The sequence below is a fragment of the Cnephaeus nilssonii genome (assembly GCF_951640355.1).
Source record: "Cnephaeus nilssonii genome assembly, chromosome: 14".
Classification (NCBI taxonomy): Eukaryota; Metazoa; Chordata; class Mammalia; order Chiroptera; family Vespertilionidae; genus Cnephaeus; species Cnephaeus nilssonii.
The window spans coordinates 8,945,234-8,965,603 of NC_137085.1; the positions used below are offsets into that span (position 1 = coordinate 8,945,234).

At 53.9% G+C, this 20,370-nt stretch overlaps 1 protein-coding gene across 14 annotated transcripts in view; it reads left to right on the forward strand.

Annotated features, from left to right (window-relative positions):
* The window catches only part of DENND1A (DENN domain containing 1A), a 470,320-nt gene that overhangs the window by 436,956 nt on the left and 12,994 nt on the right, over window positions 1-20,370 (forward strand). For 9 of the 14 annotated variants that reach the window (XM_079791022.1, XM_079791014.1, XM_079791024.1 and 6 more), the window contains 2 exons: window positions 7,681-7,740; window positions 14,058-14,146. In XM_079791022.1, the coding sequence (XP_079647148.1) occupies window positions 7,681-7,740; window positions 14,058-14,146 (149 nt within the window). The remainder of the gene's footprint in view (window positions 1-7,680; window positions 7,741-14,057; window positions 14,147-20,370) is intronic. The other 5 variants (XM_079791020.1, XM_079791026.1, XM_079791025.1 and 2 more) reach the window with 1 other exon arrangement.

Genomic DNA, 20,370 nt, shown 5'->3' on the forward strand with positions numbered 1-20,370 from the left:
TACAAAATACTACTCCTGTCAACATCGGGAGGCGCGCACTGCTCTCCAGGACCAGCCGGGCGTCCTTTAGCTCGCGCTCACTGCGAAGAAAGCGCCCCGCCCGCCTGAGAGAACGGCCTGAAGGTGACTGGTGAGCCCACCGAACCCTAAGCACGCCCTCTCCAGTGATGCTGGCTTTCAGGCCCAACGGCAGGTGCACAGCTTTTCGTCGAGGGCCACCTCCGCCCTGAACACCCCCTTACAGGCGTTACCTCAGGACAGCAAGCGGCAAGGCATGTGGGACCCTCCCTCTGGAGTCCAACACCTGGACACCGCAGGCCACCCCGCCGGCTTCCTGACCGTGGGTGCGAGTCTGGGCGGGAGTTTCCCCATCTGCAGAACATGGGTCATGATGGAGCCTCCCTCCAGAGTTTGAGGACTGGCTGGGATATTCTGAGGGTGCTCCAAGAGGAGGGCCCTTCCCCACACGGAAGCACCTCCTTGTCACCCTGTGTGAGGGGGATGGAAGCTTCTTCCTCAGCCATGATGCACAAGCCCATCCCGTGCGGCACCGTGCACAGAGCATCCCTCCTGATAACAGCCTCTGCCCATGCTTCAGGGCCCGGGCACCCAGGGTCCCTCTGGGGGCCCAGGGCCCTGCCCAGTGCTGTTGGCACAGAGCAAGTGCTCTAGGACCAGTGCCCCCTCTTCCCCCGCCGTCCTTGCGGAAGCTCTGAAGCCGAGGCGAGCATTTGATCCTCCCCAACAAGCAGGACGAAGAGGATTGGAGATAATGACAGGAGTTGGGACAGGCGAGAGCTGTGCCCGAGAGCTAGTTGGGCATTTCAAAGGAGACACTCCACACAAATATGGCTTCAATGCACTCCTTTTTGGAGGCATATCAAAAGAAGCCCTCTTTTATTTCCATACCTTGCATAATAGCAGCTCTCCAGTCCCGAGGAGTTAGAGGAGCCTTGCTCTCAGCCCAGAGGCCCTTTGTAAAGCCCCAGAAAGCTGTCTTCCCCTCCCAGCCGGGCTGTTTCATGCACAGGTCAGTGCATTGATGTGGCTACTAGCCAGGAAAATTAACCAGGTGAACTCTTTCCTCGTTAAACAGTGACAGAGCTTAATTGTGAATTCTCTCTTTTCCCCTCTTCATTCCTGGCAGCGTATCTGGTTGGGGCACATCCCTGGGACAGAGGAACCCAACATCTATCCAGCCTCCTCATTGTGGCTGCCAGGGCCTCCCCATCGTGGGCTAGACAGGAGTCTGATGGGAAGGGGGCAACTCAGAACCCCATTCAGACACAAAGGAGCAGAGGCCCTCTTCTGGGCTGGCCTCAGAGGCCAGATCTCTCATGCCTCCAGCTGCCACCGGCACACCCCACCTTCTCCAGCCCCCAGAAAGAGAGCTTCAGGGGCCCTGGCTGCCCCCTTACCCCCCAGGCAGGTTGCCTCTCCACCCCAAGCTTTGTATGCACAGTCCTTGGCCTTCGGTTGGTCGTCGTGGCCTCAGGTATCTATGTTCTACCTCCTTCCCCATACCACAGCACCTGGTTGGGGCCTGGTCTGTCACCCCACTGACGTGGGCATTTCACGTGTGTGGCCCTAGGTAGCACCTGTCCTCCTCCCTGAGCTGCTCTCCCAGCAGTGACATGGGGATGCTGATTCTGAGCTCGAAGGGATGTTGAAGGGATAGTCCAAGGTGTGACCTCCATGGGGACTGAGTAAATCCATATGTTGGTTCCTTCCTACATACATCACAGGCCTCCTGCCCCTGAGATGAGCTCTTCGACCCTCTTCTGAAGCCTGTCACTCACTGCTGTATGTGGCCCTGGACAAGTCTTTGCCTTCCCTCCTCTGTGAAATGGGGTGATGACCCTCATTCCAGCGTGAGGATTCCCCCAGCTACCAAGATTGCTGGTTAGGCACCAGGAACAAGGCCAGCAGGAAGTACTTTGGCTCCGCCCACTGTGTAATCGCCCCATCCCCCGCACCCACTGTCCTCAGCCCCAAGTCAGCTCCCTGCAGGCAGTGGAGCATTCTCCACCCTGCGGCCCCAAGCAGGGCGCCCACTCATCCATGCTGCTCAGGTAATTAAGTTGATATTCCAACAGGACTTCCCTCCTGACCTTTTGGAAACAAGGTGTTTTGCTGCATCAACAAATTAACTGCAAATCAGATGCTGTCCTCATAAATGTGGGTTTCCTATCAAATGAGCATATTCACCTGGCCCACACGGCTGACAGATATAAACACCAAGGGCCAGGCAGAGGCCACAGAGCTCCCCTCTTCTCTGGGACACGCGTGTCAACCACACTTTCACACTTATCCCGTGCTCACATCTCCCAGTAGTCCCTTGGCGAGGGGTGGGGGATGGGCTGGCGACATGGAGTCCTGGGTGGCCCCTGTGGCTAGAGGCGTGTCCAACCTTAAAAGCCCACCTACCCTCCTCCCATCCATCTTCTACACCAAGGACAGACACTAAGACCTGGAATAGTCCCCTCTCACTGCACTGAGGAGAAAATCCACACTTCTTAGGCAGTCAAAGCCTTACATTATGTGACCCCCCGGCTCACCAGCCCCTCTAAGGTGCTCCCCATCTTCATATTCACCCTCGGTCTAGTCTTGTCAATCCACTGTGGTTCCCCTGTGCCAGGCACCTCAGTTCCCTACCACCCCATCTGCTGGAAGACCCCTCCTTTGAACCTCCACAGACCTCAGGCCCCTCTGTCCCCTCGTCAGAGCCGGAGCCCTGGGAGGGCGGTTCACAGAGGTACCCTGTGCCTGTATAGGGTGGACACTGTCAGTTAAGTGAACGAACCAATGAGTCACATGCCTCTGGAAAGCACCGGAAAGAGATGCTCAAATAAGGAAGGGAAGGTGGCAGTCCCCTCTTACCAGCCTTCGCAGGCACAGATCTGACAGCAGAGTCTAACTTCAGACGGGACGAGGATTAGAAAAGCCGTGTCAGGAGGACTTCACATGACTTTGGAAATCTGGGTTGACAAGGATAGCACAATGGACTGAGAATACTAGCTCTGTGACCTCAAACTAGTCCCTTCACCTCTCTGGGCCTCCTGTTTCCTCTCTCTATAGCAGGCAAATAATTATTCTATAACTTGCCTCACCAGGGGATGTGAGGCTCAAAGGAAAGAGGAGAAGGAGAAAAGCTTTGAAAGGGAAACGCATCGTATAAATAGAAGAGATTACTATTAAAATCCAGTCTCCTTCAACAGTGCTTGACTAACAGTGCACTCCCTTGGAAAACCAAGGTCCTCGCATCCACAGGGCTACTCTGGGAAGACGTGTGGGTCCAACGGGAGGAGAGGATTGGATGGTCCCATTTCCTCTTGAGGATTCCAGGCCAGAGCCTTCCGTGGCTGTATTACAGGCCCGCAGCATCCTCACACCAGGGCTTGTGACTCAGGAGTTATTTCTGTTTTAATAAGAGTCAACTGAGGCTTAGGTCAAGTAACTCACCCAAGTGGCAGAGCCAATACTGAACGCAGCTAGAAAACGACAGAGCCAAGATGTGCACCCATGTCTGTCTAACCCAAATACTCTTTGTCCTCTCAGAACGCCATTTTTCTGTGATGTAGGACAAGTCCCATTAGGTCATACATTCCTTAAGGATAAAGGCTGTGACTTCTCCTGAATCCCTGCTCCCTGATCCCAAATAGTTGTTCCTTAAAAGTACAACTATCCATCCACCCTGTAGAGTGAATCTGCTTCCCCATGACCATGACCTTCAGGAGGGCGGCTGCTTGTGTGGGTCATGGAAACCCACAGCCCCGCCACAGCCGAGCTCGGGCAGTGCCAGGTGAATTGCGAAATGGAACCCTTCTTACCGGCCCTTTGAACTCACTTAAGGAACAGTAGCCAGTGCAGCCGTGTTTTGATCCAGTGAGCCAGTTGAGGATCACACAGCCGTGCAGAGGTGCCCAGCCTCTGTTCTCTGCTTCTGGGGTAGCCGCCGCCTCTTCCAGCCATGGGAAGCACACTGGACTCGCAGTCAGGAGGCCTGGGACCAGCTCCCGGTGCTCCCACTGGGGAGCTTGAGCAGGTCACTTGACCTCTCTCTAGTCTGCTTCCTTGTCCACAGAAGGATATACCTTCTGCCACTGGGGCCACGAGAAGAGGCTGTGGGCGGGGGCGTGCGCTGGCGGCTGGGGTGCAGAGAAGAGAGCAGGTCTCTGCCCTTGGGAAGGGCTCCTGGCTCCCCTGCATGACATTCACCGGATGTTACAGGGAAAGTGAATCTGTCTCCAAATAAACTGGGGAAACAAAACTTTTAAGAAAAAAGGAGTTTCTTACTGAAAGTGGCCTGAGGTGACCTCTGAAAACGGTTCGCTATTCACTTGACCCAGAAACCCCACAAAATCATGCAAATCAACAGGTTCAGCTCTGCATGTTCACTTAAGAACAGCTGTGAAACTGCCCAGGCCATCGAGGATATGCATATCCAAACGCCTCCAAGTATCTGAAGGATGTCACTTTACAAAAGCAATGGGTGCCGTGCCGTCGTTACAATGGTGGGGTTGGTACGTGTGCCCAGGCTATACAGTGGGGCAGGGTCGGTGGCCCAAAAAGATTGCTGAATTTTTGCTGTATATGCTTTAAAATGCAGAGAGTAATGCTGGACTTAAGGGTTTAGATGTAGATTCTCTGGTCATTGAGCACATCCAGGTGAACAAAGTTCCCAAGATGCAGTGCAGAATGTACCAAGTTCATGGGCGGATTAACCCATCCATAGCCCTCCCTGCCACACTGAGAGGATCCTGCTGAAAAAGAGCAGAGTGTTCCAAAACCAGAAAAGGAGGCTGCACCGAAGAAAAAGACATCCCAGAAGAAATAAAACCTTATGGCCCTGAAGTAAATTCATAATATAATGCTAATGAAAGTATTAAAAAAAAGAAAAGAAAAAGAGAGTTAATATGGTGTTAATATGGTTTTGCTTGGTTTTGGATGGTTTTTTGTGGGGGTTTTTTGGACGGGGCGGGGGGGGGTGTTTTTTTGTATTGCAAAGACTTCCTTTGCTGCACTAACAGTCATTGTGAATCTCCAAAGGGAACAAGACAGTAGGCAGCATCTCCCAGACTTGTCTGGCTAGAAACCCCCCTTTCTCCCTTCATACGGTGCGTCTCCTAGGATGGTGTTTCTCAGACAACACCTTGGGAGACACCCGCCTTCCAGCGAGATGATTTAAGCAGACAAGTGGCATGATTGGGCATGTGTCGTGTCTGTTTAAGTCCACTCTGGAGCAAGTGTGGAAGGTGGGTTGGGAGGGGGAGCGGCTGGAGGCAGGGAAACCTGCCATGTCTCTGATCGGGCGCTGTGGGGAGAACTTGGCGAACATCATCTCACTGAGTCTTCCTAACAGCCCCCTCCTGGAGGGAGTGCCATTACCTGCACATACTGATGAGGAATGGAAGGTTGGGTGGTTAAAAATCACCGGCCCTAGGAACCCAGAGGGCAAATGGGGGCTGAGGCTCAGTCCAAGACTGTCCCACCTAGAGGCCGCCTCCTGAGCACTCGGCCACACTGCCTCCCCTCCCGGCAAGAAGGGAGATGGCCAGGTCACACATGCCGAGCAGTGAGGGCTGCAGAGCTGGAGGAGTAGAGTGGCCAAGCAGATGGGAAGGAGGGGGTGAGAGCTGGGCATCTGGACAGGGACAGCGGCCTCTGCTCCATTCTCTGTCCTGCTTGCCCCCGATGAGCTGTGTATGTTGGGAGGCTCAGTGGGTGGCATCCTCAACCCCAGATGGCCTCCAACTGAAGAAGGCTCACTGAGCAGGGCTTGCCCACACTCCCCGCTAAGGCACAGGATCTGGGAAGTCACAGTACATTTCCATCCAGAGGAGCTCACAGTGTGCCATGAGGAACCCAATTCTCCACCAAGTCTCTCAGCAAATTTCCCCACAGGCCACTCTGATAGGCCCTGTGCAGGGCAGAGATCCAGGGGGGCCTGGGACACACGGCCCCTCCCCTCCAGGAGCCGCGTCAGAGAATGACCTCTGAGGTTTGTTCCCTGAAGGATCCCTCCAGCCAGAAGCTCTGTCCAAGAGAAATGTCATGGGAGCCACACATGTGAGGCACATGTGGAATTAATATATTTAACCCAAATATCCAAAATACTTCCATTTCAGCACGTAATCATTATTAAAACTAACTGAGATATTCTACATTCTTTTTTCAAATGTTGTTTTCTTTAGTCTGAAATCCAGGGTGTGTTTTACCTTTACAGCATGTCTTTTTTGTTTGGTTTTGTTGTTTTTTTAAGAGAGAGTGGAAGGGAAAGAGAGAGAGAGAGAAAAAAAAACACATTGATGTGAGAGAGACATACTGATTGGTTGCCTCCCGAAAGCACCCCAACTGGGGTCAGGGATTGAACCTGTAACCAGGTATGTGCCCTTGACCAGGAGTCAAACCCATGACCCTTTGGTGCGAGCAAACTGGCCAGGGCATTACAGCATGCCTGAAATCGGACTCGCCACACATGGCCATTGGCTCCTGAAGTGGGCAGTGCAGGTCTAGGCTTTGTCGAATAATGATGTACCTTCATGAACTGCGTGGTTGAATGAGCAGGAAGCTACTGGAAACCTCCCAGGGTTTGCTGAAGTCCAAGGTCTCAGTCTTGTGTGGGCTTTTATTCTGACTGTGCCTACCGGTCTCCCACACTCCTCGGGGCATCTGCATGGGCAGGCCTTTGAAAGAACAGAGCTTGACTCTCAAGATAAAGGACTTGAGAGGAGAGCCAAGAAGTCTGTGCTCTTCTGTTTTTTATCCAAATTCTGATTTCAAAAGCCAAGCATTTTGTACAAATTTTATTTGTTCACCAGACATTTATTGAGCATATATTTTCTTCCAAGGCACAAGGATTTAAACATTTGAAAGATAATGGGGTCAAATATACTGTGACAGAAGGAGACTGGACTTTGCGTGGTAAACACACAATGCTATATAAAGATGATGTATTATAGAATTGTACATCTGAAACCTATATAATCTTATTAACCAATATCACCCCAAATAAATTTGATAATATTTAAAGAAAAGAAAGATAAAGGGAGATGGGGCAGCTACTTCCTGTTTGTGATAAGTCTCACGTAGCAGGGAGCACAGAAGGCATCATCTGGCCTGGGCAGAATCTTAAAAGCCAGTTATATGCTTGCCAGGCAGATCAGGATCAGGTAGGTCATCCCACCCAGACGGCAGGCAGGAAATAAGACATGAGGACTCAGGGCCATTTGGGGGTTTGCCTGGTAAGCAGGCATGAGAAGGATCTGTGTGGGGCATGGCAAAAGCCAGATCTTGGAGGATTTGGAATGCCAGCCAAGACCCTTGTTGCACCATCACCCAAGGTCAGATGAGGGAGGAGGTGGAGGAGGGGGGTTGCAGCAGAAGTCTCCAAGCTGAGGTGTGGCATGGTCATATTGCACTTTGGAAGGCCCCCGTGGCCTGTGTGGACAATGGCTGGAGGATATCCAGGCAGGGGTGAGGCTAGGATGAAATTAGCAGAAAGGAAGGCCTCAGAAATAAAATGTGCAGGACCCAAGGTCCAGCCAGTTGATCCTACCAGGCGTCAAGGGTGGCCCTCGAGCTGTGGCTTGGGGGAATAGATGCTTACTCTCAGGCTGTGTGTGCAAATGCATCAACCATCTCATGTGTACTGATGTTCTAAGTTTCGCTTTAATACAGCCTCAAAGATTCCTCCGTCCCACTCGCCCGCCGCCTCCCAAGATACAGCGCTGGAGGCCCGTGAGTAGCCAGTGGTCCTGCCCTCCCTCCTAACACTGCCTGGGCCGCTGTCCCCGCCTCACTAAACCTCCTCGGGAGTTTGAACTCAGCTGCCTTGCAAAAGAAACCCCTTCTGTGTGGCATGAACCCGAATTTGCATTTTCTGGGCTTCTCTCTCCTTTTTCTGAAGCAGTTCGGGGACTTGAGGTCAGAGGTGGAGGTCGCCGGGGGCCGCTGTTGTGTGTTTGCCGTGTGTGTAGCACAGGAGCCGGATCTCCTAGGTTGAGCCGTGTGTCTAGCCATGTGTCAAAGCCTGGCTCCAACCGCCTCTTCTCGCAAAGCCTGGCCACACAGTCTCAGTCCCACCACATTGGGATTTAGAAATTCATTTGATGTCCCTCCCAAGGGCCGAGGCTACACCCCAAGAATGTGGCGCAGCTCAGATGGAGGCAGGTGCTCCTCCTCTGGTGGGCCTCACCTGGAGCTCACTTCTCACGTGGTGGCATGTGGCAAAGGGGTAGGCAGGAGGGGAGACCCATCACTGTTTTAGAGAAATGCAGTGGAAAAATACAGTGTGGGTCCCGCATTCAGCCGAGGTGATGTCATTTTCCTTATAAGCTGAGACTTGGCCGTGCCCAGGCATAATAACTCTAGCAGGTTCCTTCTAGCAGGGAAACTTGCCAGGACCATTTGGTGAAGGCCATTTACCGAGAGAAGAGTCCCTCCATCTCGCGCTCAAAGAGGCCACCGCTCCTGCAGCCCAGCAAGAGGGGCCAGGGTTCCACCCAGTAGCAACTGGGGTTTCCCACAAACGGGTGTCAGTGCCCTCCCACCCTCCCCAGTGCACGTGTCCAATCCACCTGTGAAAGGCGTGGTGGCCGAGGGGCGCAGGTGGCCAGGCCGAGCTGTGTCTGTTTTTAGTCCTCGGTGCACCCACAGCATTAGTGGGGTGGCCACTCTCTGTGTGGCTGTGGGAAGTTCCAGGGTACTTCTTCCCTTCCCTCCCCCGCCGTGTGTGGGGGTGAGAGGGCGAGGGTGGAGGTTGGGGGGCTAAGATGCCTTCTCCTGTGGCCGTCGTGACAGACCTCTCCCGTTACCACTCACTCTGGGATCTGCACAGTGTCCAGGGCTGGAGTGTGTCCGCTCACTCAGGGAGAAAGGCACAAACAGCACAGAGAACCAGCGTGGGGACAGGCAGCCGCTTCTGGTCAGACCTGTGTAATGTAGTGACTTTCAGTGCAGTCCTTAGCAACGTGGATGAGGGTGTAGACAGAGCTGGACTTGAATACCTGAGCCCTGGGCTATGGGCGAGCCCTAAGCTCCGAGCCCCACTCTGTCCCTGTGATATACCCTCATTCATGAGTGGTTCATGAGCACGAGCGTAGACAACATCCGTAAAGCCCAGCACAGTGCCTGGCACACGTAACAGTTCTTAGTCGTCCTAACGGGTTTTTAAACCTTACAACTTCTAAGGAGTGACGTGGTTTCTTAATAACTCTCATTGGCTAGGGCTTTTCTAGGCAGCAAGTCATTCTTGGGCCCATCATCTGTTGAGCCTCACAGTCACCATGAAGGAGGTCCTGTCTCCACCCTATAAGCAATAAGACGAACCCCAAATTCAGGGGTCCTGGTAGAACCCAAAGCAGACTCGGGAGCCAGGCAGCAGGCAAATACCTTTACTCCTGCAGGAAGGGCCCAGCACACGGTCTGGGAGCACATGCACATGCACACCGAGCAAGCGGTCTGCTCGGCCTTTTAATCCTGACGCCTGTGACCTGACCCTCACTCTTGATTGGAGCTCAGGTGCACAGTCTTTCGCGATTGGCTAATTCAAAGGGAGGGGTTGGCCTTTGCCATTTCAAGATGGCAGCCCCCAGAGGAACTGCAGGTCATGCGGCCAAAATGGTGGCTGCCAAGTCACACAGTCCAAAATGGCAGCTGTCTAAACTGTCCTTTGACAGAAAAGATGACTTGTTTATTCTCACAACCCAGTTTAGAGATGAGAAAACCGATGCTTGGCGACGTGGCCCAGGTCCCTAAGCTGCAGGTGGGAGTCACCTGACCCGAGGACCCATGGCCTCCCAGCATGCCGAGCTCCTGCCACTCACTCCGTTTCCATGGAATTCATCTCAGTGTGGAGTAGGGGCAGAGCCTGCAGCTGAGGAAGAACCACCAGCAGCCCGCTGGGCTCTGTGGCGCCTCTGCGGCAGTATTGGTCCTGGCAGGAGCACAGGGTGAAGAGCATTAACATTGACTTTCTATGGGCCTGGGACTGTGCTGAGCACTTGAGTCAATGCTTGTTTTTACAACAGCCAGAGAAGGCAGGTGCTGCTTCCCCATTTTGCACCTGGGACCACAGAGATGATCAGAGGCCCAGCTGCCCCTTGAGCCCAGGTCTGCTCTGCACTGCCTCTCCCTGCTCCTCACCAGCAGCCTCTCCTTAAGCCAGAGGCGTCCGCTGGGCAGCGCTCAGCATTCCCAAGAGAGACCTGGGACCCAGGGCAGGCAGGGGCGCTCTCCCCGGGAGGCAGCTGCCGTGGACCCCCTGTTGTCTTGCCATTGTGGGCACTTATGCAGAGTGGGGTAGAGAGGTAGCCACCTCCTCTACCAGCTAAGGATGTGGGGATGCAAACGTGGCCCTGAGGAAAGATGCCACTGGACCTGGACTGGTGCAGGGGGTGACTAGCCCCACCCTTGGGGCTGCACACCCTTGGTCCCCCTGGGTCATGGCGCACTGAAGAGGGGGGTGCTAGCAGAACCAGTTTTCCTGGGCTTGGAAGTCAGAGAGGCCTGCCCTGGTTTGAATCACAGCTTGGCACTTCTTGGCTGTCTGACTTGGGCATGACGTTTACCTTCTCTGAGCCTTAGTTTCATCATCTGTAAAATGGGTTTAGCAATACCAACCTGGTGAAGGTAACGAGGTCATACATGGTTAATGCCTAGCACAGTCCCTGGCATAAAGTGGGCACATATACTCAACTTCTGCCAACCTGAATACCTTCTGCCAAGCAGGGTTACGGGGGGGCTGGTTTGGGAATCCTAGGTTTGTGCTGCCTGGGCCCTGTGCACTCATGCAAACCTGCCCAGTGGGCACCCCCGCACTCAGGGGTGAACCTGGAAGACATAAGATGTGGAACCCCTCACAGGCCTCCAAGAGGATGGTCTGATAAGCTCCCATGTCCGGAGCCACGGGCCCCCACTGGGCTTTGCCGGTCACCGAGCTGCAAACGTTCAGGGCAGAAGTGCAGCCGTGGCCCAGAGTGCTGGGAGTGTGCAGGCCAACCACTCGGCCTCTCTGGAAGGAGCTTTGTAGCCTGGCACCTGTGGCTGGAGTTCAGATGTTACTGGAAGATTTAGATTTTTCTTTTTAAAAGTGGAAAAAGGCAAGAGCAGAAGAAAGCCTTGCCGGTGTCGGATGGACTGAGGGGCGGCGCCCGGGCGTGCAGGGAGAGGCAGGCCGTGCTCGGTGGCATGTGAAGCCTTTATAAGCTCGTATTTATTACTTCTTGCTCACCATTAAAATCAAATGTACTCGGTGCTTTTGTATTCAGTACACATTTAACCCTGCCGACTTAGATTTCTCAGGTTTTAAATCCGGTGGGGAATTGGCTGGTTTCCCAACTTTCCCCTCAAGTCCCCCTTGAACAGAGCTCAAAATCCCTGTTTAGCATTTTCTCCCCTGGCGCTGCTGGGATCCTTACACGGGTGGGGCCATCGCTGTTGTGTGTGCCTGCGGTTTCTTCCCTCATCCCCAGCCCCCTCCCTTCCTAAGCACCCCAGAAAGACAACGTGATCGCTGAAATATGACGAGCCAGTCCTGTTATTTGGGCTTAATTAAACCATTTTGTCTCTGTGTGTCTGCCTGGTTGCAGCTCTAACTGTGGATCTGCGGCCGTGTGTGTGTGTGTGTGTGTGTGTGTGTGTGTGTGTGTGATTGGTGCATGTGTCTTCGCCTCTTATGTGTGTGCCCCTGAGAGTGTGTATTTGGGAGACGTGTGCATGTTGGCATCTCAAGGCCTCTGCATGTCTCTGGATGGTTGTCTGTGGGTGTGATACTGTGTCGGGCTTTGTCCACACCAATCAGGTGTGTGTGACTCTGGGTGTGTCTGTAACGGTGTGATGCAGGCGACTGACTGTCCCCGGGCCTGTTGTGCCTTTCTCTCCCTCCCCTGCCTTCCCGGCCTCCCTGCTCTCCACCCCCTCCCTCTCCCGCTCTGTCTGTTTTATCATCCCTAATGAAGCAGTCTCCTCCATCGATCCTGCTGATTGCCAACCCATTCCTTTTGTTTGTTGGCGCGGAGCCATTCAGCGGCACTCTGACAGCTCAGCTCGTCTAATTAGCTCTGTTGTTCTTTTTCCCCATGTTTCACCACGTTGCAAGTTCAGTTGAGGTTGCCACAAACTTAATCCCCCCATTTCAGCCACACAAGTTCACATTCCTAACCCGCCTTTATTGTAGCAGGGAGCAGCCATGTGCAAGGACAGGCTGATAGGCCTTAGTGTCTGCCCTTCCCTGAAACCCCCACCACGGGCCCGGGGCAGGGCAGAGCTGCACCATCGCCCCCACAGCACACGCCTCTGTGGTGAGAAGTCCGGGGGAGCATTCCAGCCAGGTGATCCTGTTTACCAGCTGCCTCTGGCTCTGGTCCAGGAAACCAGTTCACGGTCAGAATGGGTGGGGGTGTCTCCACCTGTGTATCCAGCAAATGGTGCCTGGATGTCTGCTTTGAGGCTGCACTGTCCCAATAATAGTGATAGCAACAGAGACGGTATTGTGCACTTCTTAGATTCCAAGAGCAGCATTCATTTGTTTTGTGAAATCTTGCTGAGTGACTCCTCGAATACCAGACACTGAGCAGTATGCTAGGCGAGGGTAAGGCCATCACAAATCAAATCTAACTCAGAGACACCCCACCCGCTTCCTTTTGTCATTGACAAGCTCTCGGAGAAGCAAGGTGAGCATTTATGGAGCCCCATTGTGTGCCATGGTAGCGCTCTCCCGCGTCATTTCAGTAGGTCATCACGGTAGCCCCACAGAGGAAGACAGCAGTTTGGTGGGATACATTTGGCTTTTTTGGCCACATCTCTGAGTTGCCAGAAGAGACTGAGCTCAGACTGGCCAGTCCAGAGGAAAAACTGGTTCGATCAGCTTGCAGAGAACTGGGGGCTCGATCAGACTCCATAAAGACTTGTCTTTTATGCAGCCAGCTTCATCTGTACCTAAGCCATTGTGCGGTGTCACCCACAAATTGTGTGGGGTGGGGTTCAGAGAAGGGGCAGGCAGGGATGGAGCGTGAGTGCTCCCCTTCCCTGACCTGTCCGAGAATCTCAGCCATCGTGGCGTCTCCTACTTGGTCCCTCAGCTGCAGAGAGAGAGCAAGGCTCCTGCACAGGCCTCGGTCCTGGTTGTTGGCCACGAAACTCACAGGTAGACTTCTTTGGCTTAGCTCCCTTCGGGCCACTCTGGCACTGGAAATGTCCAGCGGTGACAGTGCCAAAGTTAAAGCCATGTAATGTTGACGAGACTGAATGAGTATCCTTCTAGGGGCACTCAGACATGCGCAGCCTAACGCCCATCACGGGCTCCACAGGGGAGAGGGTGTCCTTTTCTATGTGTCCTCGTCTTGGCTTTCAGAGGCAGCAGACCAGGGAAAATATAATAAGAAAGGAAAAAAAAAAGAAAGAAAGAAAACGATCTTGCCACTGCAGCCCACAGTGGACCAGGAAGCTGTATGCTTCACTGTCAAGTACACCCACCCCGCCCCTCGGTGTGGTAGCCCCGGGGTGTGCGGCCCTGCTCAGGGGCACTGCTCGGGATGCCCTGGGCAGTACTGTCCAGTGCCATGTTTTGCTTTCTTCCCTCTCCCATGTACAGAGGACAATAAGCATCCTGTAATTCTGTTGTAAAAAAGAACAAGATAAGCACCAGGTGAACCCTGAAAACAAAGTCTGAGTTACACTTTTGAGTTCCACCAAAGCGGTTTCTGGGTCCTGGAAGGAGGCAAGTGGGGCCGTATTAGCATGAGGGCCCCTGTTCTGGGTCCTGTGTAGACCGAACCTCACTGCGCCCTCACGGCAGCCCTGGGAAGAGGCGGGGGACCCACCCCGACCTGCGGATAAGGAAACCAAGCTCTCAGAAGAGCCTTTCCCGACTGAGGGGCCACGGAATTCCAGCTCAAGTGTGGCAGTGTTTTCGTGACAAGCAGAGCCTTTGTAGCCCGTACCGTAAAGATCCCTCAACATTTATTTTGGGGCCACTTATCTGAAACTTCAGAATGTTCCCGTGCGGCTCTTCCAACTCACGCCTTCTCGGGGGTTCTCCCCCGTGTCCATTCCAGGTGCGCCCGCCCCGTCCACATGTCGTCAAGAGACCGAAGAGCAACATCGCAGTGGAAGGCCGGAGGCCGTCCGTCCCGGGCCAGGAGCAGTGAGTACCCGCGGCTCCCCGCGCCTCTCTCTGCAGGAGACCCAGCGGGGCCAGTGCTGGGTGGGGCCCGCGCCGCAGCCCTGGCCTTCGGAAGGCTTCCCTAGGAGGTTCAGGAGCAGGGTCTGGTCTCAGTGTCTGTTTCTGCTGGCCGTTGTCACAACAGTGGGAGGCCCCAGAGGCCAAAGAGCCAGCCACCGGGGCTGGGTTTTGACCGGTGATGCCCACAGGGACAGGCTCAGGAGAAGGTTCCAGGCCTTTTCTGATGGTCAAGAGGAGAGTTAGGAACCTGGTCAAGGTGACGACGAGGGCCTCTAGCCTCCTAGACCTGGGGCACTTGAAGGCTCTGGAGCCCAGATTCACACACAGGACTGTCCTCCCCACTGCCCCACCCCCACTTGGCTCACCTGTGCCATAGCCTGTAGGTTGTCTCAGCTTTGCTTTAACACCTCCCCTCAGGCCCAGAGGTCTTCAGGGCAGGCACTAGGGTTTATACGCAGCATCGGACCCACGTTGGAGTCACTTGCTGGGTAGATGGTAGGTAGATGAGGTAAATTATGAGGCAGGTGTCCAAGCAGTGGGCAGAGCTGCCTGGATGGGTGAGGCTTAAACTGCACAGCCCCCGACTGGAGAAGAGACCCTGCTTCCATCAGAGGGTGCACTGCTCCCCTTGATCCCCAAGTGCACAGCCCCTGGGGCCCTGCCCAGACAGCGGAGCCGCTACACACTGGCTTCCCGTGATTCCTTGAGAAAGTGCATGAGTCCATCTTGGTCGGCTGATTTGGGAAACCAAAAACATTGCCCCAAGGAACCTGAAGTCTGCTCTCCTCTCAGAAGAGTTCTCGGGGGGAGAAGTTTAGGGAGATGGCGGGCCCCGGCCAGAGAAAGGAGCCAAAGGGAAGAAAGGATTCTGAAATGTCAAGCTGTGGCCGAACCCAGGTTACAATGCACTTCCCCTCCTCCAGGATTCTCTCTTTACGCCTCGGTGTTGGTTGAGACTGTTTGTCCTATAGAACCAGCCTACTCAGGCAGCCTCAACCCTTGCCCAGAAGGCTGTAGGAGACAGAGAGAGACAGCGAGAGAGTGTGTGTGTGTGTGTGTCTGTCTGTCTGTCTGCCTGTCTGTCTTGGGAGATGCTTGGTTATGCACAATTTGGAAGAGAGGACTCCTGAAGTTGGGTGTAGGCTTAACTTTTGCTCTGACAATAGGACAGTGGGAATAATTGAGGAATAGGTCCCTGGCCATGACTGGCGTGGATTATGATTGCCCCCTTGTGGAGAAAATGCTGCATGGCATCAGAGTTCCTCAGACCCTAAAGATTTCTCCTTAGGGGGATGAAATCAGTCACTTTTCTTTAAAGCCACCACTTTAAATCTGGGCTAAATCTTTTAGCCACTGCACTGCGGTACAGGGCCGTGGGCCTGTAGATATTGAAGTGTGAACCCAGAATATCCCTGCCCCGCACAGAACCACCCTGGGCCAACATCACTGCACGTTCTGCAGGCAAGCATTACCCACTTTGTGGCCAGGTTCCCAGTTAAAGGTTGGGCTTCCTAATCGCCTCTGTTCTCATGGTGACGGGATGCCTCTAGTGTGTGCCAAAGAGCCCGTGTCTGGTAATCCCATCCTCCTGGTTGTGCCCAGAACCGTGTTGATACCGCTTTTTGTTTCTTTTTGCAACATGCCTTGTTTTAGATTTCTGTTCAGGAAACATGAAATGAACCACTGGTGGCATGGGGGCTGGCTTAGTGGGTTGGCACACTGGCAGCGATAAACAACAAATGACGGTTCTCTGTGACCACACATCACAGATAAAGAGGTACACTTTGGGACGTCGTTCCAAGAGTTTCTGTTCACATTTTTTAGTGATGGGGTGGGGTGTTCTCCCATAATGCCAGTGGTGTTGCTGGTGCAGCCGGGTGTTTTCCTGCGTCTCTTCCCATGCTGCCCCCCCTCCCCCGCCTCGCTCCTCCACTTCCACATGCCCTGTCACAACAGCACTTGGATGTGTTTTTCTCAACTGTCATCGGCTCCAGCTGGCAAGACCAAGTTCTTAAAACACAGGAAGCATCCAGCGGAAAATATTTTAATAAAACAGACTCCTCATAAAATATTGTTCTAGGGAGGAAAGAACCCAGCTCCCCCAATCTGTCAGCATTGTGCTGGGAGACACGAGAAGACAAGCCAGCAGGCAGGAGCCGTTCCTAATGGGCCTTTGTTGCGGATGGCTCCGTGTTGGGCACACAGATCAGTGCCTGGCCCTTTAATCTGGCCTGGATTTTCTTGAATCATGGATGGTTGTCTCTACTGGGGACATCTAAGTGCATCAGAAACATAGAGGATTTGGGCGACAGAAAGAGATACGGGATCTTTGAAGTGGAGGGAGGGATTCCATCCTCCTGACTTCTTGCCCCAGCTCTCACTTCCAAATAGCATATTAAGTAATCAACGTTGTGGACAGGGAGATGGAGCTGATTAAGACGAAGCTGATCTCCACAGCCTCCTGCAGCAAGCTGCTCGCGCCTGGAACTCATCAAGGCCCGCAGCATCGGCCGCCAGCTCTCGGCCAGTCCATCACTGAAGCCATTTCTTCCCTTCCAGATGATGTCCATCTGTCCACTCGTCTACCCGTTCGTTCAACAATATCTTTGAAAACCTACTAGGTGTAAGCTGCTTAGGGATTTGAAAAGAGGCCTTTAATGGAATCCCCATGCTGATTCTTGTTGACTTGAATTCCCAAAATGAATTTTTTTCCTCTGTCGAATTTTCTTCCTGAACTGACAGTAGGTGCCCTGGCCCCTTAAAACCATTTGATGGCGACTGGGAGAACACTTCAGAAAAGCTCTCCCTCTGTTTTCCAGTTAACATTAGCTAATTAGTAGTCAGTGACTATTTCTCCCCAAGAACTCTTAGCTACTCCCGTTATTCAGAACGGCTGATGGGCTGCCCGGGACACTCCCTAGGGTAAGAGCTGGTGTTGGTAGGGATCGGGCCGCAGGGCTGGGGTCAGAGGCCAGTTAGCAGCAAGTAAAGCCGTGCTCCTCTCCTGTCCTGGGCCTCTTAGGCTGGAGTTGGTTTCTCCTTCACAGAATGGGGACTCGAGCTCAGAAAGTGTCCTTGACCCGAGTCCTAGGGTCATCCAGTTCGAAAGTGGCAGGGCCGGGGCTCCGATGCTGCTGGATTTCATTCTCTCCGTTACACTCTGCTGCCCATGGGGGTCTGTTGTCAGTCTGGCTCTGCCTAGGCAGCTCCAGGTCCTAAAATGACTTGTCCCCCGCGCCACCCTTCCACTCTGGTTCCCTGGAGTTGGGAACCGAAGCTGTTCAGTCATCTTCCTGCCAAAGAAGCAGTGTCCACTGGAGCCTGCGTGTTTCCGTCTGGGAAGGAAAGAGAAGCAACACTGACTGACCATCACTTACTATTGTGAAGGGTAGGGGTGGCTTTCCCATTCAACATGGAGAAGCTGAGGCTCCGAGAGACTTCCAGTAACTTGCCCAAGGCCTCCAGGCTTGAAAATGGCGGGGTCAGCTCTCTGAGGACAGAGGCCTCGCCCTTTCTTCGGCCCCATCCAGGCTTTCTGTTAAGAACCCAATATGCTCTGGCTGGTGTGCTCAATGGTTAGAGTGTTGGCCCTTGCACCAAAGGGTCATGGGTTTGATTCCCAGTCAAGGGCACATACCTGGGTTGTAGGTTCTATCCCTGGCCCAGTAGAGCACGTGCAGGAGGCAACCAATCAATGTGTCTGTCTCAATCGATTTCTTTCTCTCCCTCTCCCTTCCCTTCCTCCCTTCCATTCTCTCTAAAAATCAATGAAAAAAATATCCTCAGGTAAGGGTTAACAACAACAAATGAACCTAATATGACTGCCCTACTCTGAGTGGTGAGGACAGTGGCAGCCACAGGGGACACTGTAAGGGTCACAGCTCCCCACCTGTTAGAGGTGGGCCTTGGTGGTTTCAGCCACAGTGTATGTGGCTACCAGGCCCCAACTTATTTTCATTTTGGCCTGTCAGTTATAGGGGGATTGACCTTTGAACTTGAAGCTCAGAAGGAGCCGAGAGCAAGCTCTTAAAGGCAGCACTATGCTCAGTACGGCCCGCCCCTCAGGGCCACACACACAGGCCAGAGGCAGGGAGTGGCCTGCTGGTCCCCAGGTGCCTCTCTGCCAGGATGCCCGTCCTTCATTCACGGCAGGAGGGGACGGGCAGCAGCCCTCACAGAGCTGCTGAGAGAACAGAAGGAGATCGTTACATACAGGCTTTGCCTCCCTTGATCTTCACAACAACCCAGAAGGGTCGGTGGTCTTCTGAGCCTTAATGGCTAAGGGGCTCGGGTCCGTGTCCATCGGATCCGAGATGCCGCCGGTCCTGGCCAGCTGCAGAGCCTGGGCGCTTCCAGCTGCACACCGTGGTCTCGCCTCTAACGGTGACACAGAACACCCTCCAGTCCCACAAGTCTAGACTGGCTGCGGGCTGGTTGTTTGAAGTCTCATTGTGCTAAGTAAGAACGGTCCAGATTCAGCCACCAGATGCCCATGAGCCATTGCCCTGCACCCCTCGGCCAGATCCATGCAAAATCTATTCTTTTCAAATGATTTTGTTTACTCGTAAAAATAACCCAATAGCCTTACGGACAATCTGGAAGTTAGGGAAGAAACCATTTCACTGTGAATCCCACCACTTCAACCACTTAGCAGCGTTCCTGCAGACTCCCGGAGTTCCTTTTCCCGGTCTGCGTGCAGACCTGCGGCTTCTGAGGAGCCCATCCTGGGCACTGGCCCCACGTCCTGTGGCCCCTGCTGCTGGTGACCGGAAGATCCCGTCACGCGGATGTGCGTGACCTACCTCACCACGCCCCTCAGGCTGGGGCTGCAGACTGGCCCAGGTTTTCACTAATATGAAAAACGCCAGAGTGAGGTCCTTGTTCTCCAAGCGTTTCCTCACTTCACATCATTATGAGAAACAGAATGATGAACAGCTACCATTAACTGAGAACCACATGTAAGCACTTTACATACTCCGTTCCACTGAATCCTCACATGAAATCGGGCGGGGCCGGGGAGAGTATCATTAGCTCTGTTTTACAGAAGAGGTAACAGACCCTGAGACGTTGTCACTGCCCTGGCTTACACAGCTAGTTAGTGGCAGAGCTGAGCTTTGGAAGTGTCTCCTTAATGCCAGAATCCGCATCCTAAACCAGTTAGAGGCAGATTTCTGCTCTGTATTGCTAAATATCTTTCTAAAAGACTTGTGCTGCTTTACACTCCCACCAGAACTGTGGGCTCCCTGAGAGTCTGGGCCTGGGGGACCCAGAGGACTGTGTGGCTGGTGTCAGAAATCCTTCCAGCCAAGGAGAAATGCGGGCTGGGCAGACGGTCTGTCCACCAACCCACGCTGCACAGGAATGGAGAACTGGTCATCTGAACTGCACTGCGCGACCCCCCACCCAAAGGCCGGGGAGGTTACAATGAGGTCAGAAGAGCTGCCAGGAGCAGGTGGTGAGCGCTCTGCCCAGGGGCCGGCCTCAGAACGCTGCTGTTGTATCTGTGCAGGCCAGTTGCACACACGCTCTGGCAGGAGGTGATGTGATTTGTGCTGCTACACACGGTCCCCTCAGGACCCGGGCCCAGCACGGCCCAGCACAGCCTCAGTGTGGATCACGACCGGTGACCGGCGTGGAGCTCCTTCCCTCCTACCTGACCCAGAGCTGCCCTGTGGTCACTGAGCTCTGCTGGGCGGTGGCCTGGTGCACAAGTGGGACTGCGGCATCTGACAGACCTGGGTCAGACCTGGGCAAGTCTCTGCCCCCTGGTGTTAAAGACCATGCCTGTTAACATCCCAAGAAACAGGACTTGGGAGCCTGCCCTCAGGAGCCACACTAACGTCCTAAGTCAGCCAGTCTCCCTCCTGCCACCTCCTGCAGCCCCTGCCGCAGCCTCAACAATCCGACCTCCTCCCACGCCCACAATTCCCCGGGCTTCCCCTGTGTAGCACTGACCTGCCGTGTTGTAGCTTTCACCTCACATGCAGGTGTACGCACCTGGCAAAGCCGTGTGTCCTTCAACTCCCGGACCAGAGCCTGGCACGGGCCTCTGCTCAGGGATGTTGACTGAATGAATGAACAAAGGAACCACTGAAGACAGGTTAAAGCTTACAGCCCAGCACCCTGGAGGTAGGGGAGGGGTATCAGTGAACAGCCACAGAGGTGTGAAGAGCACCTGCTCTGCC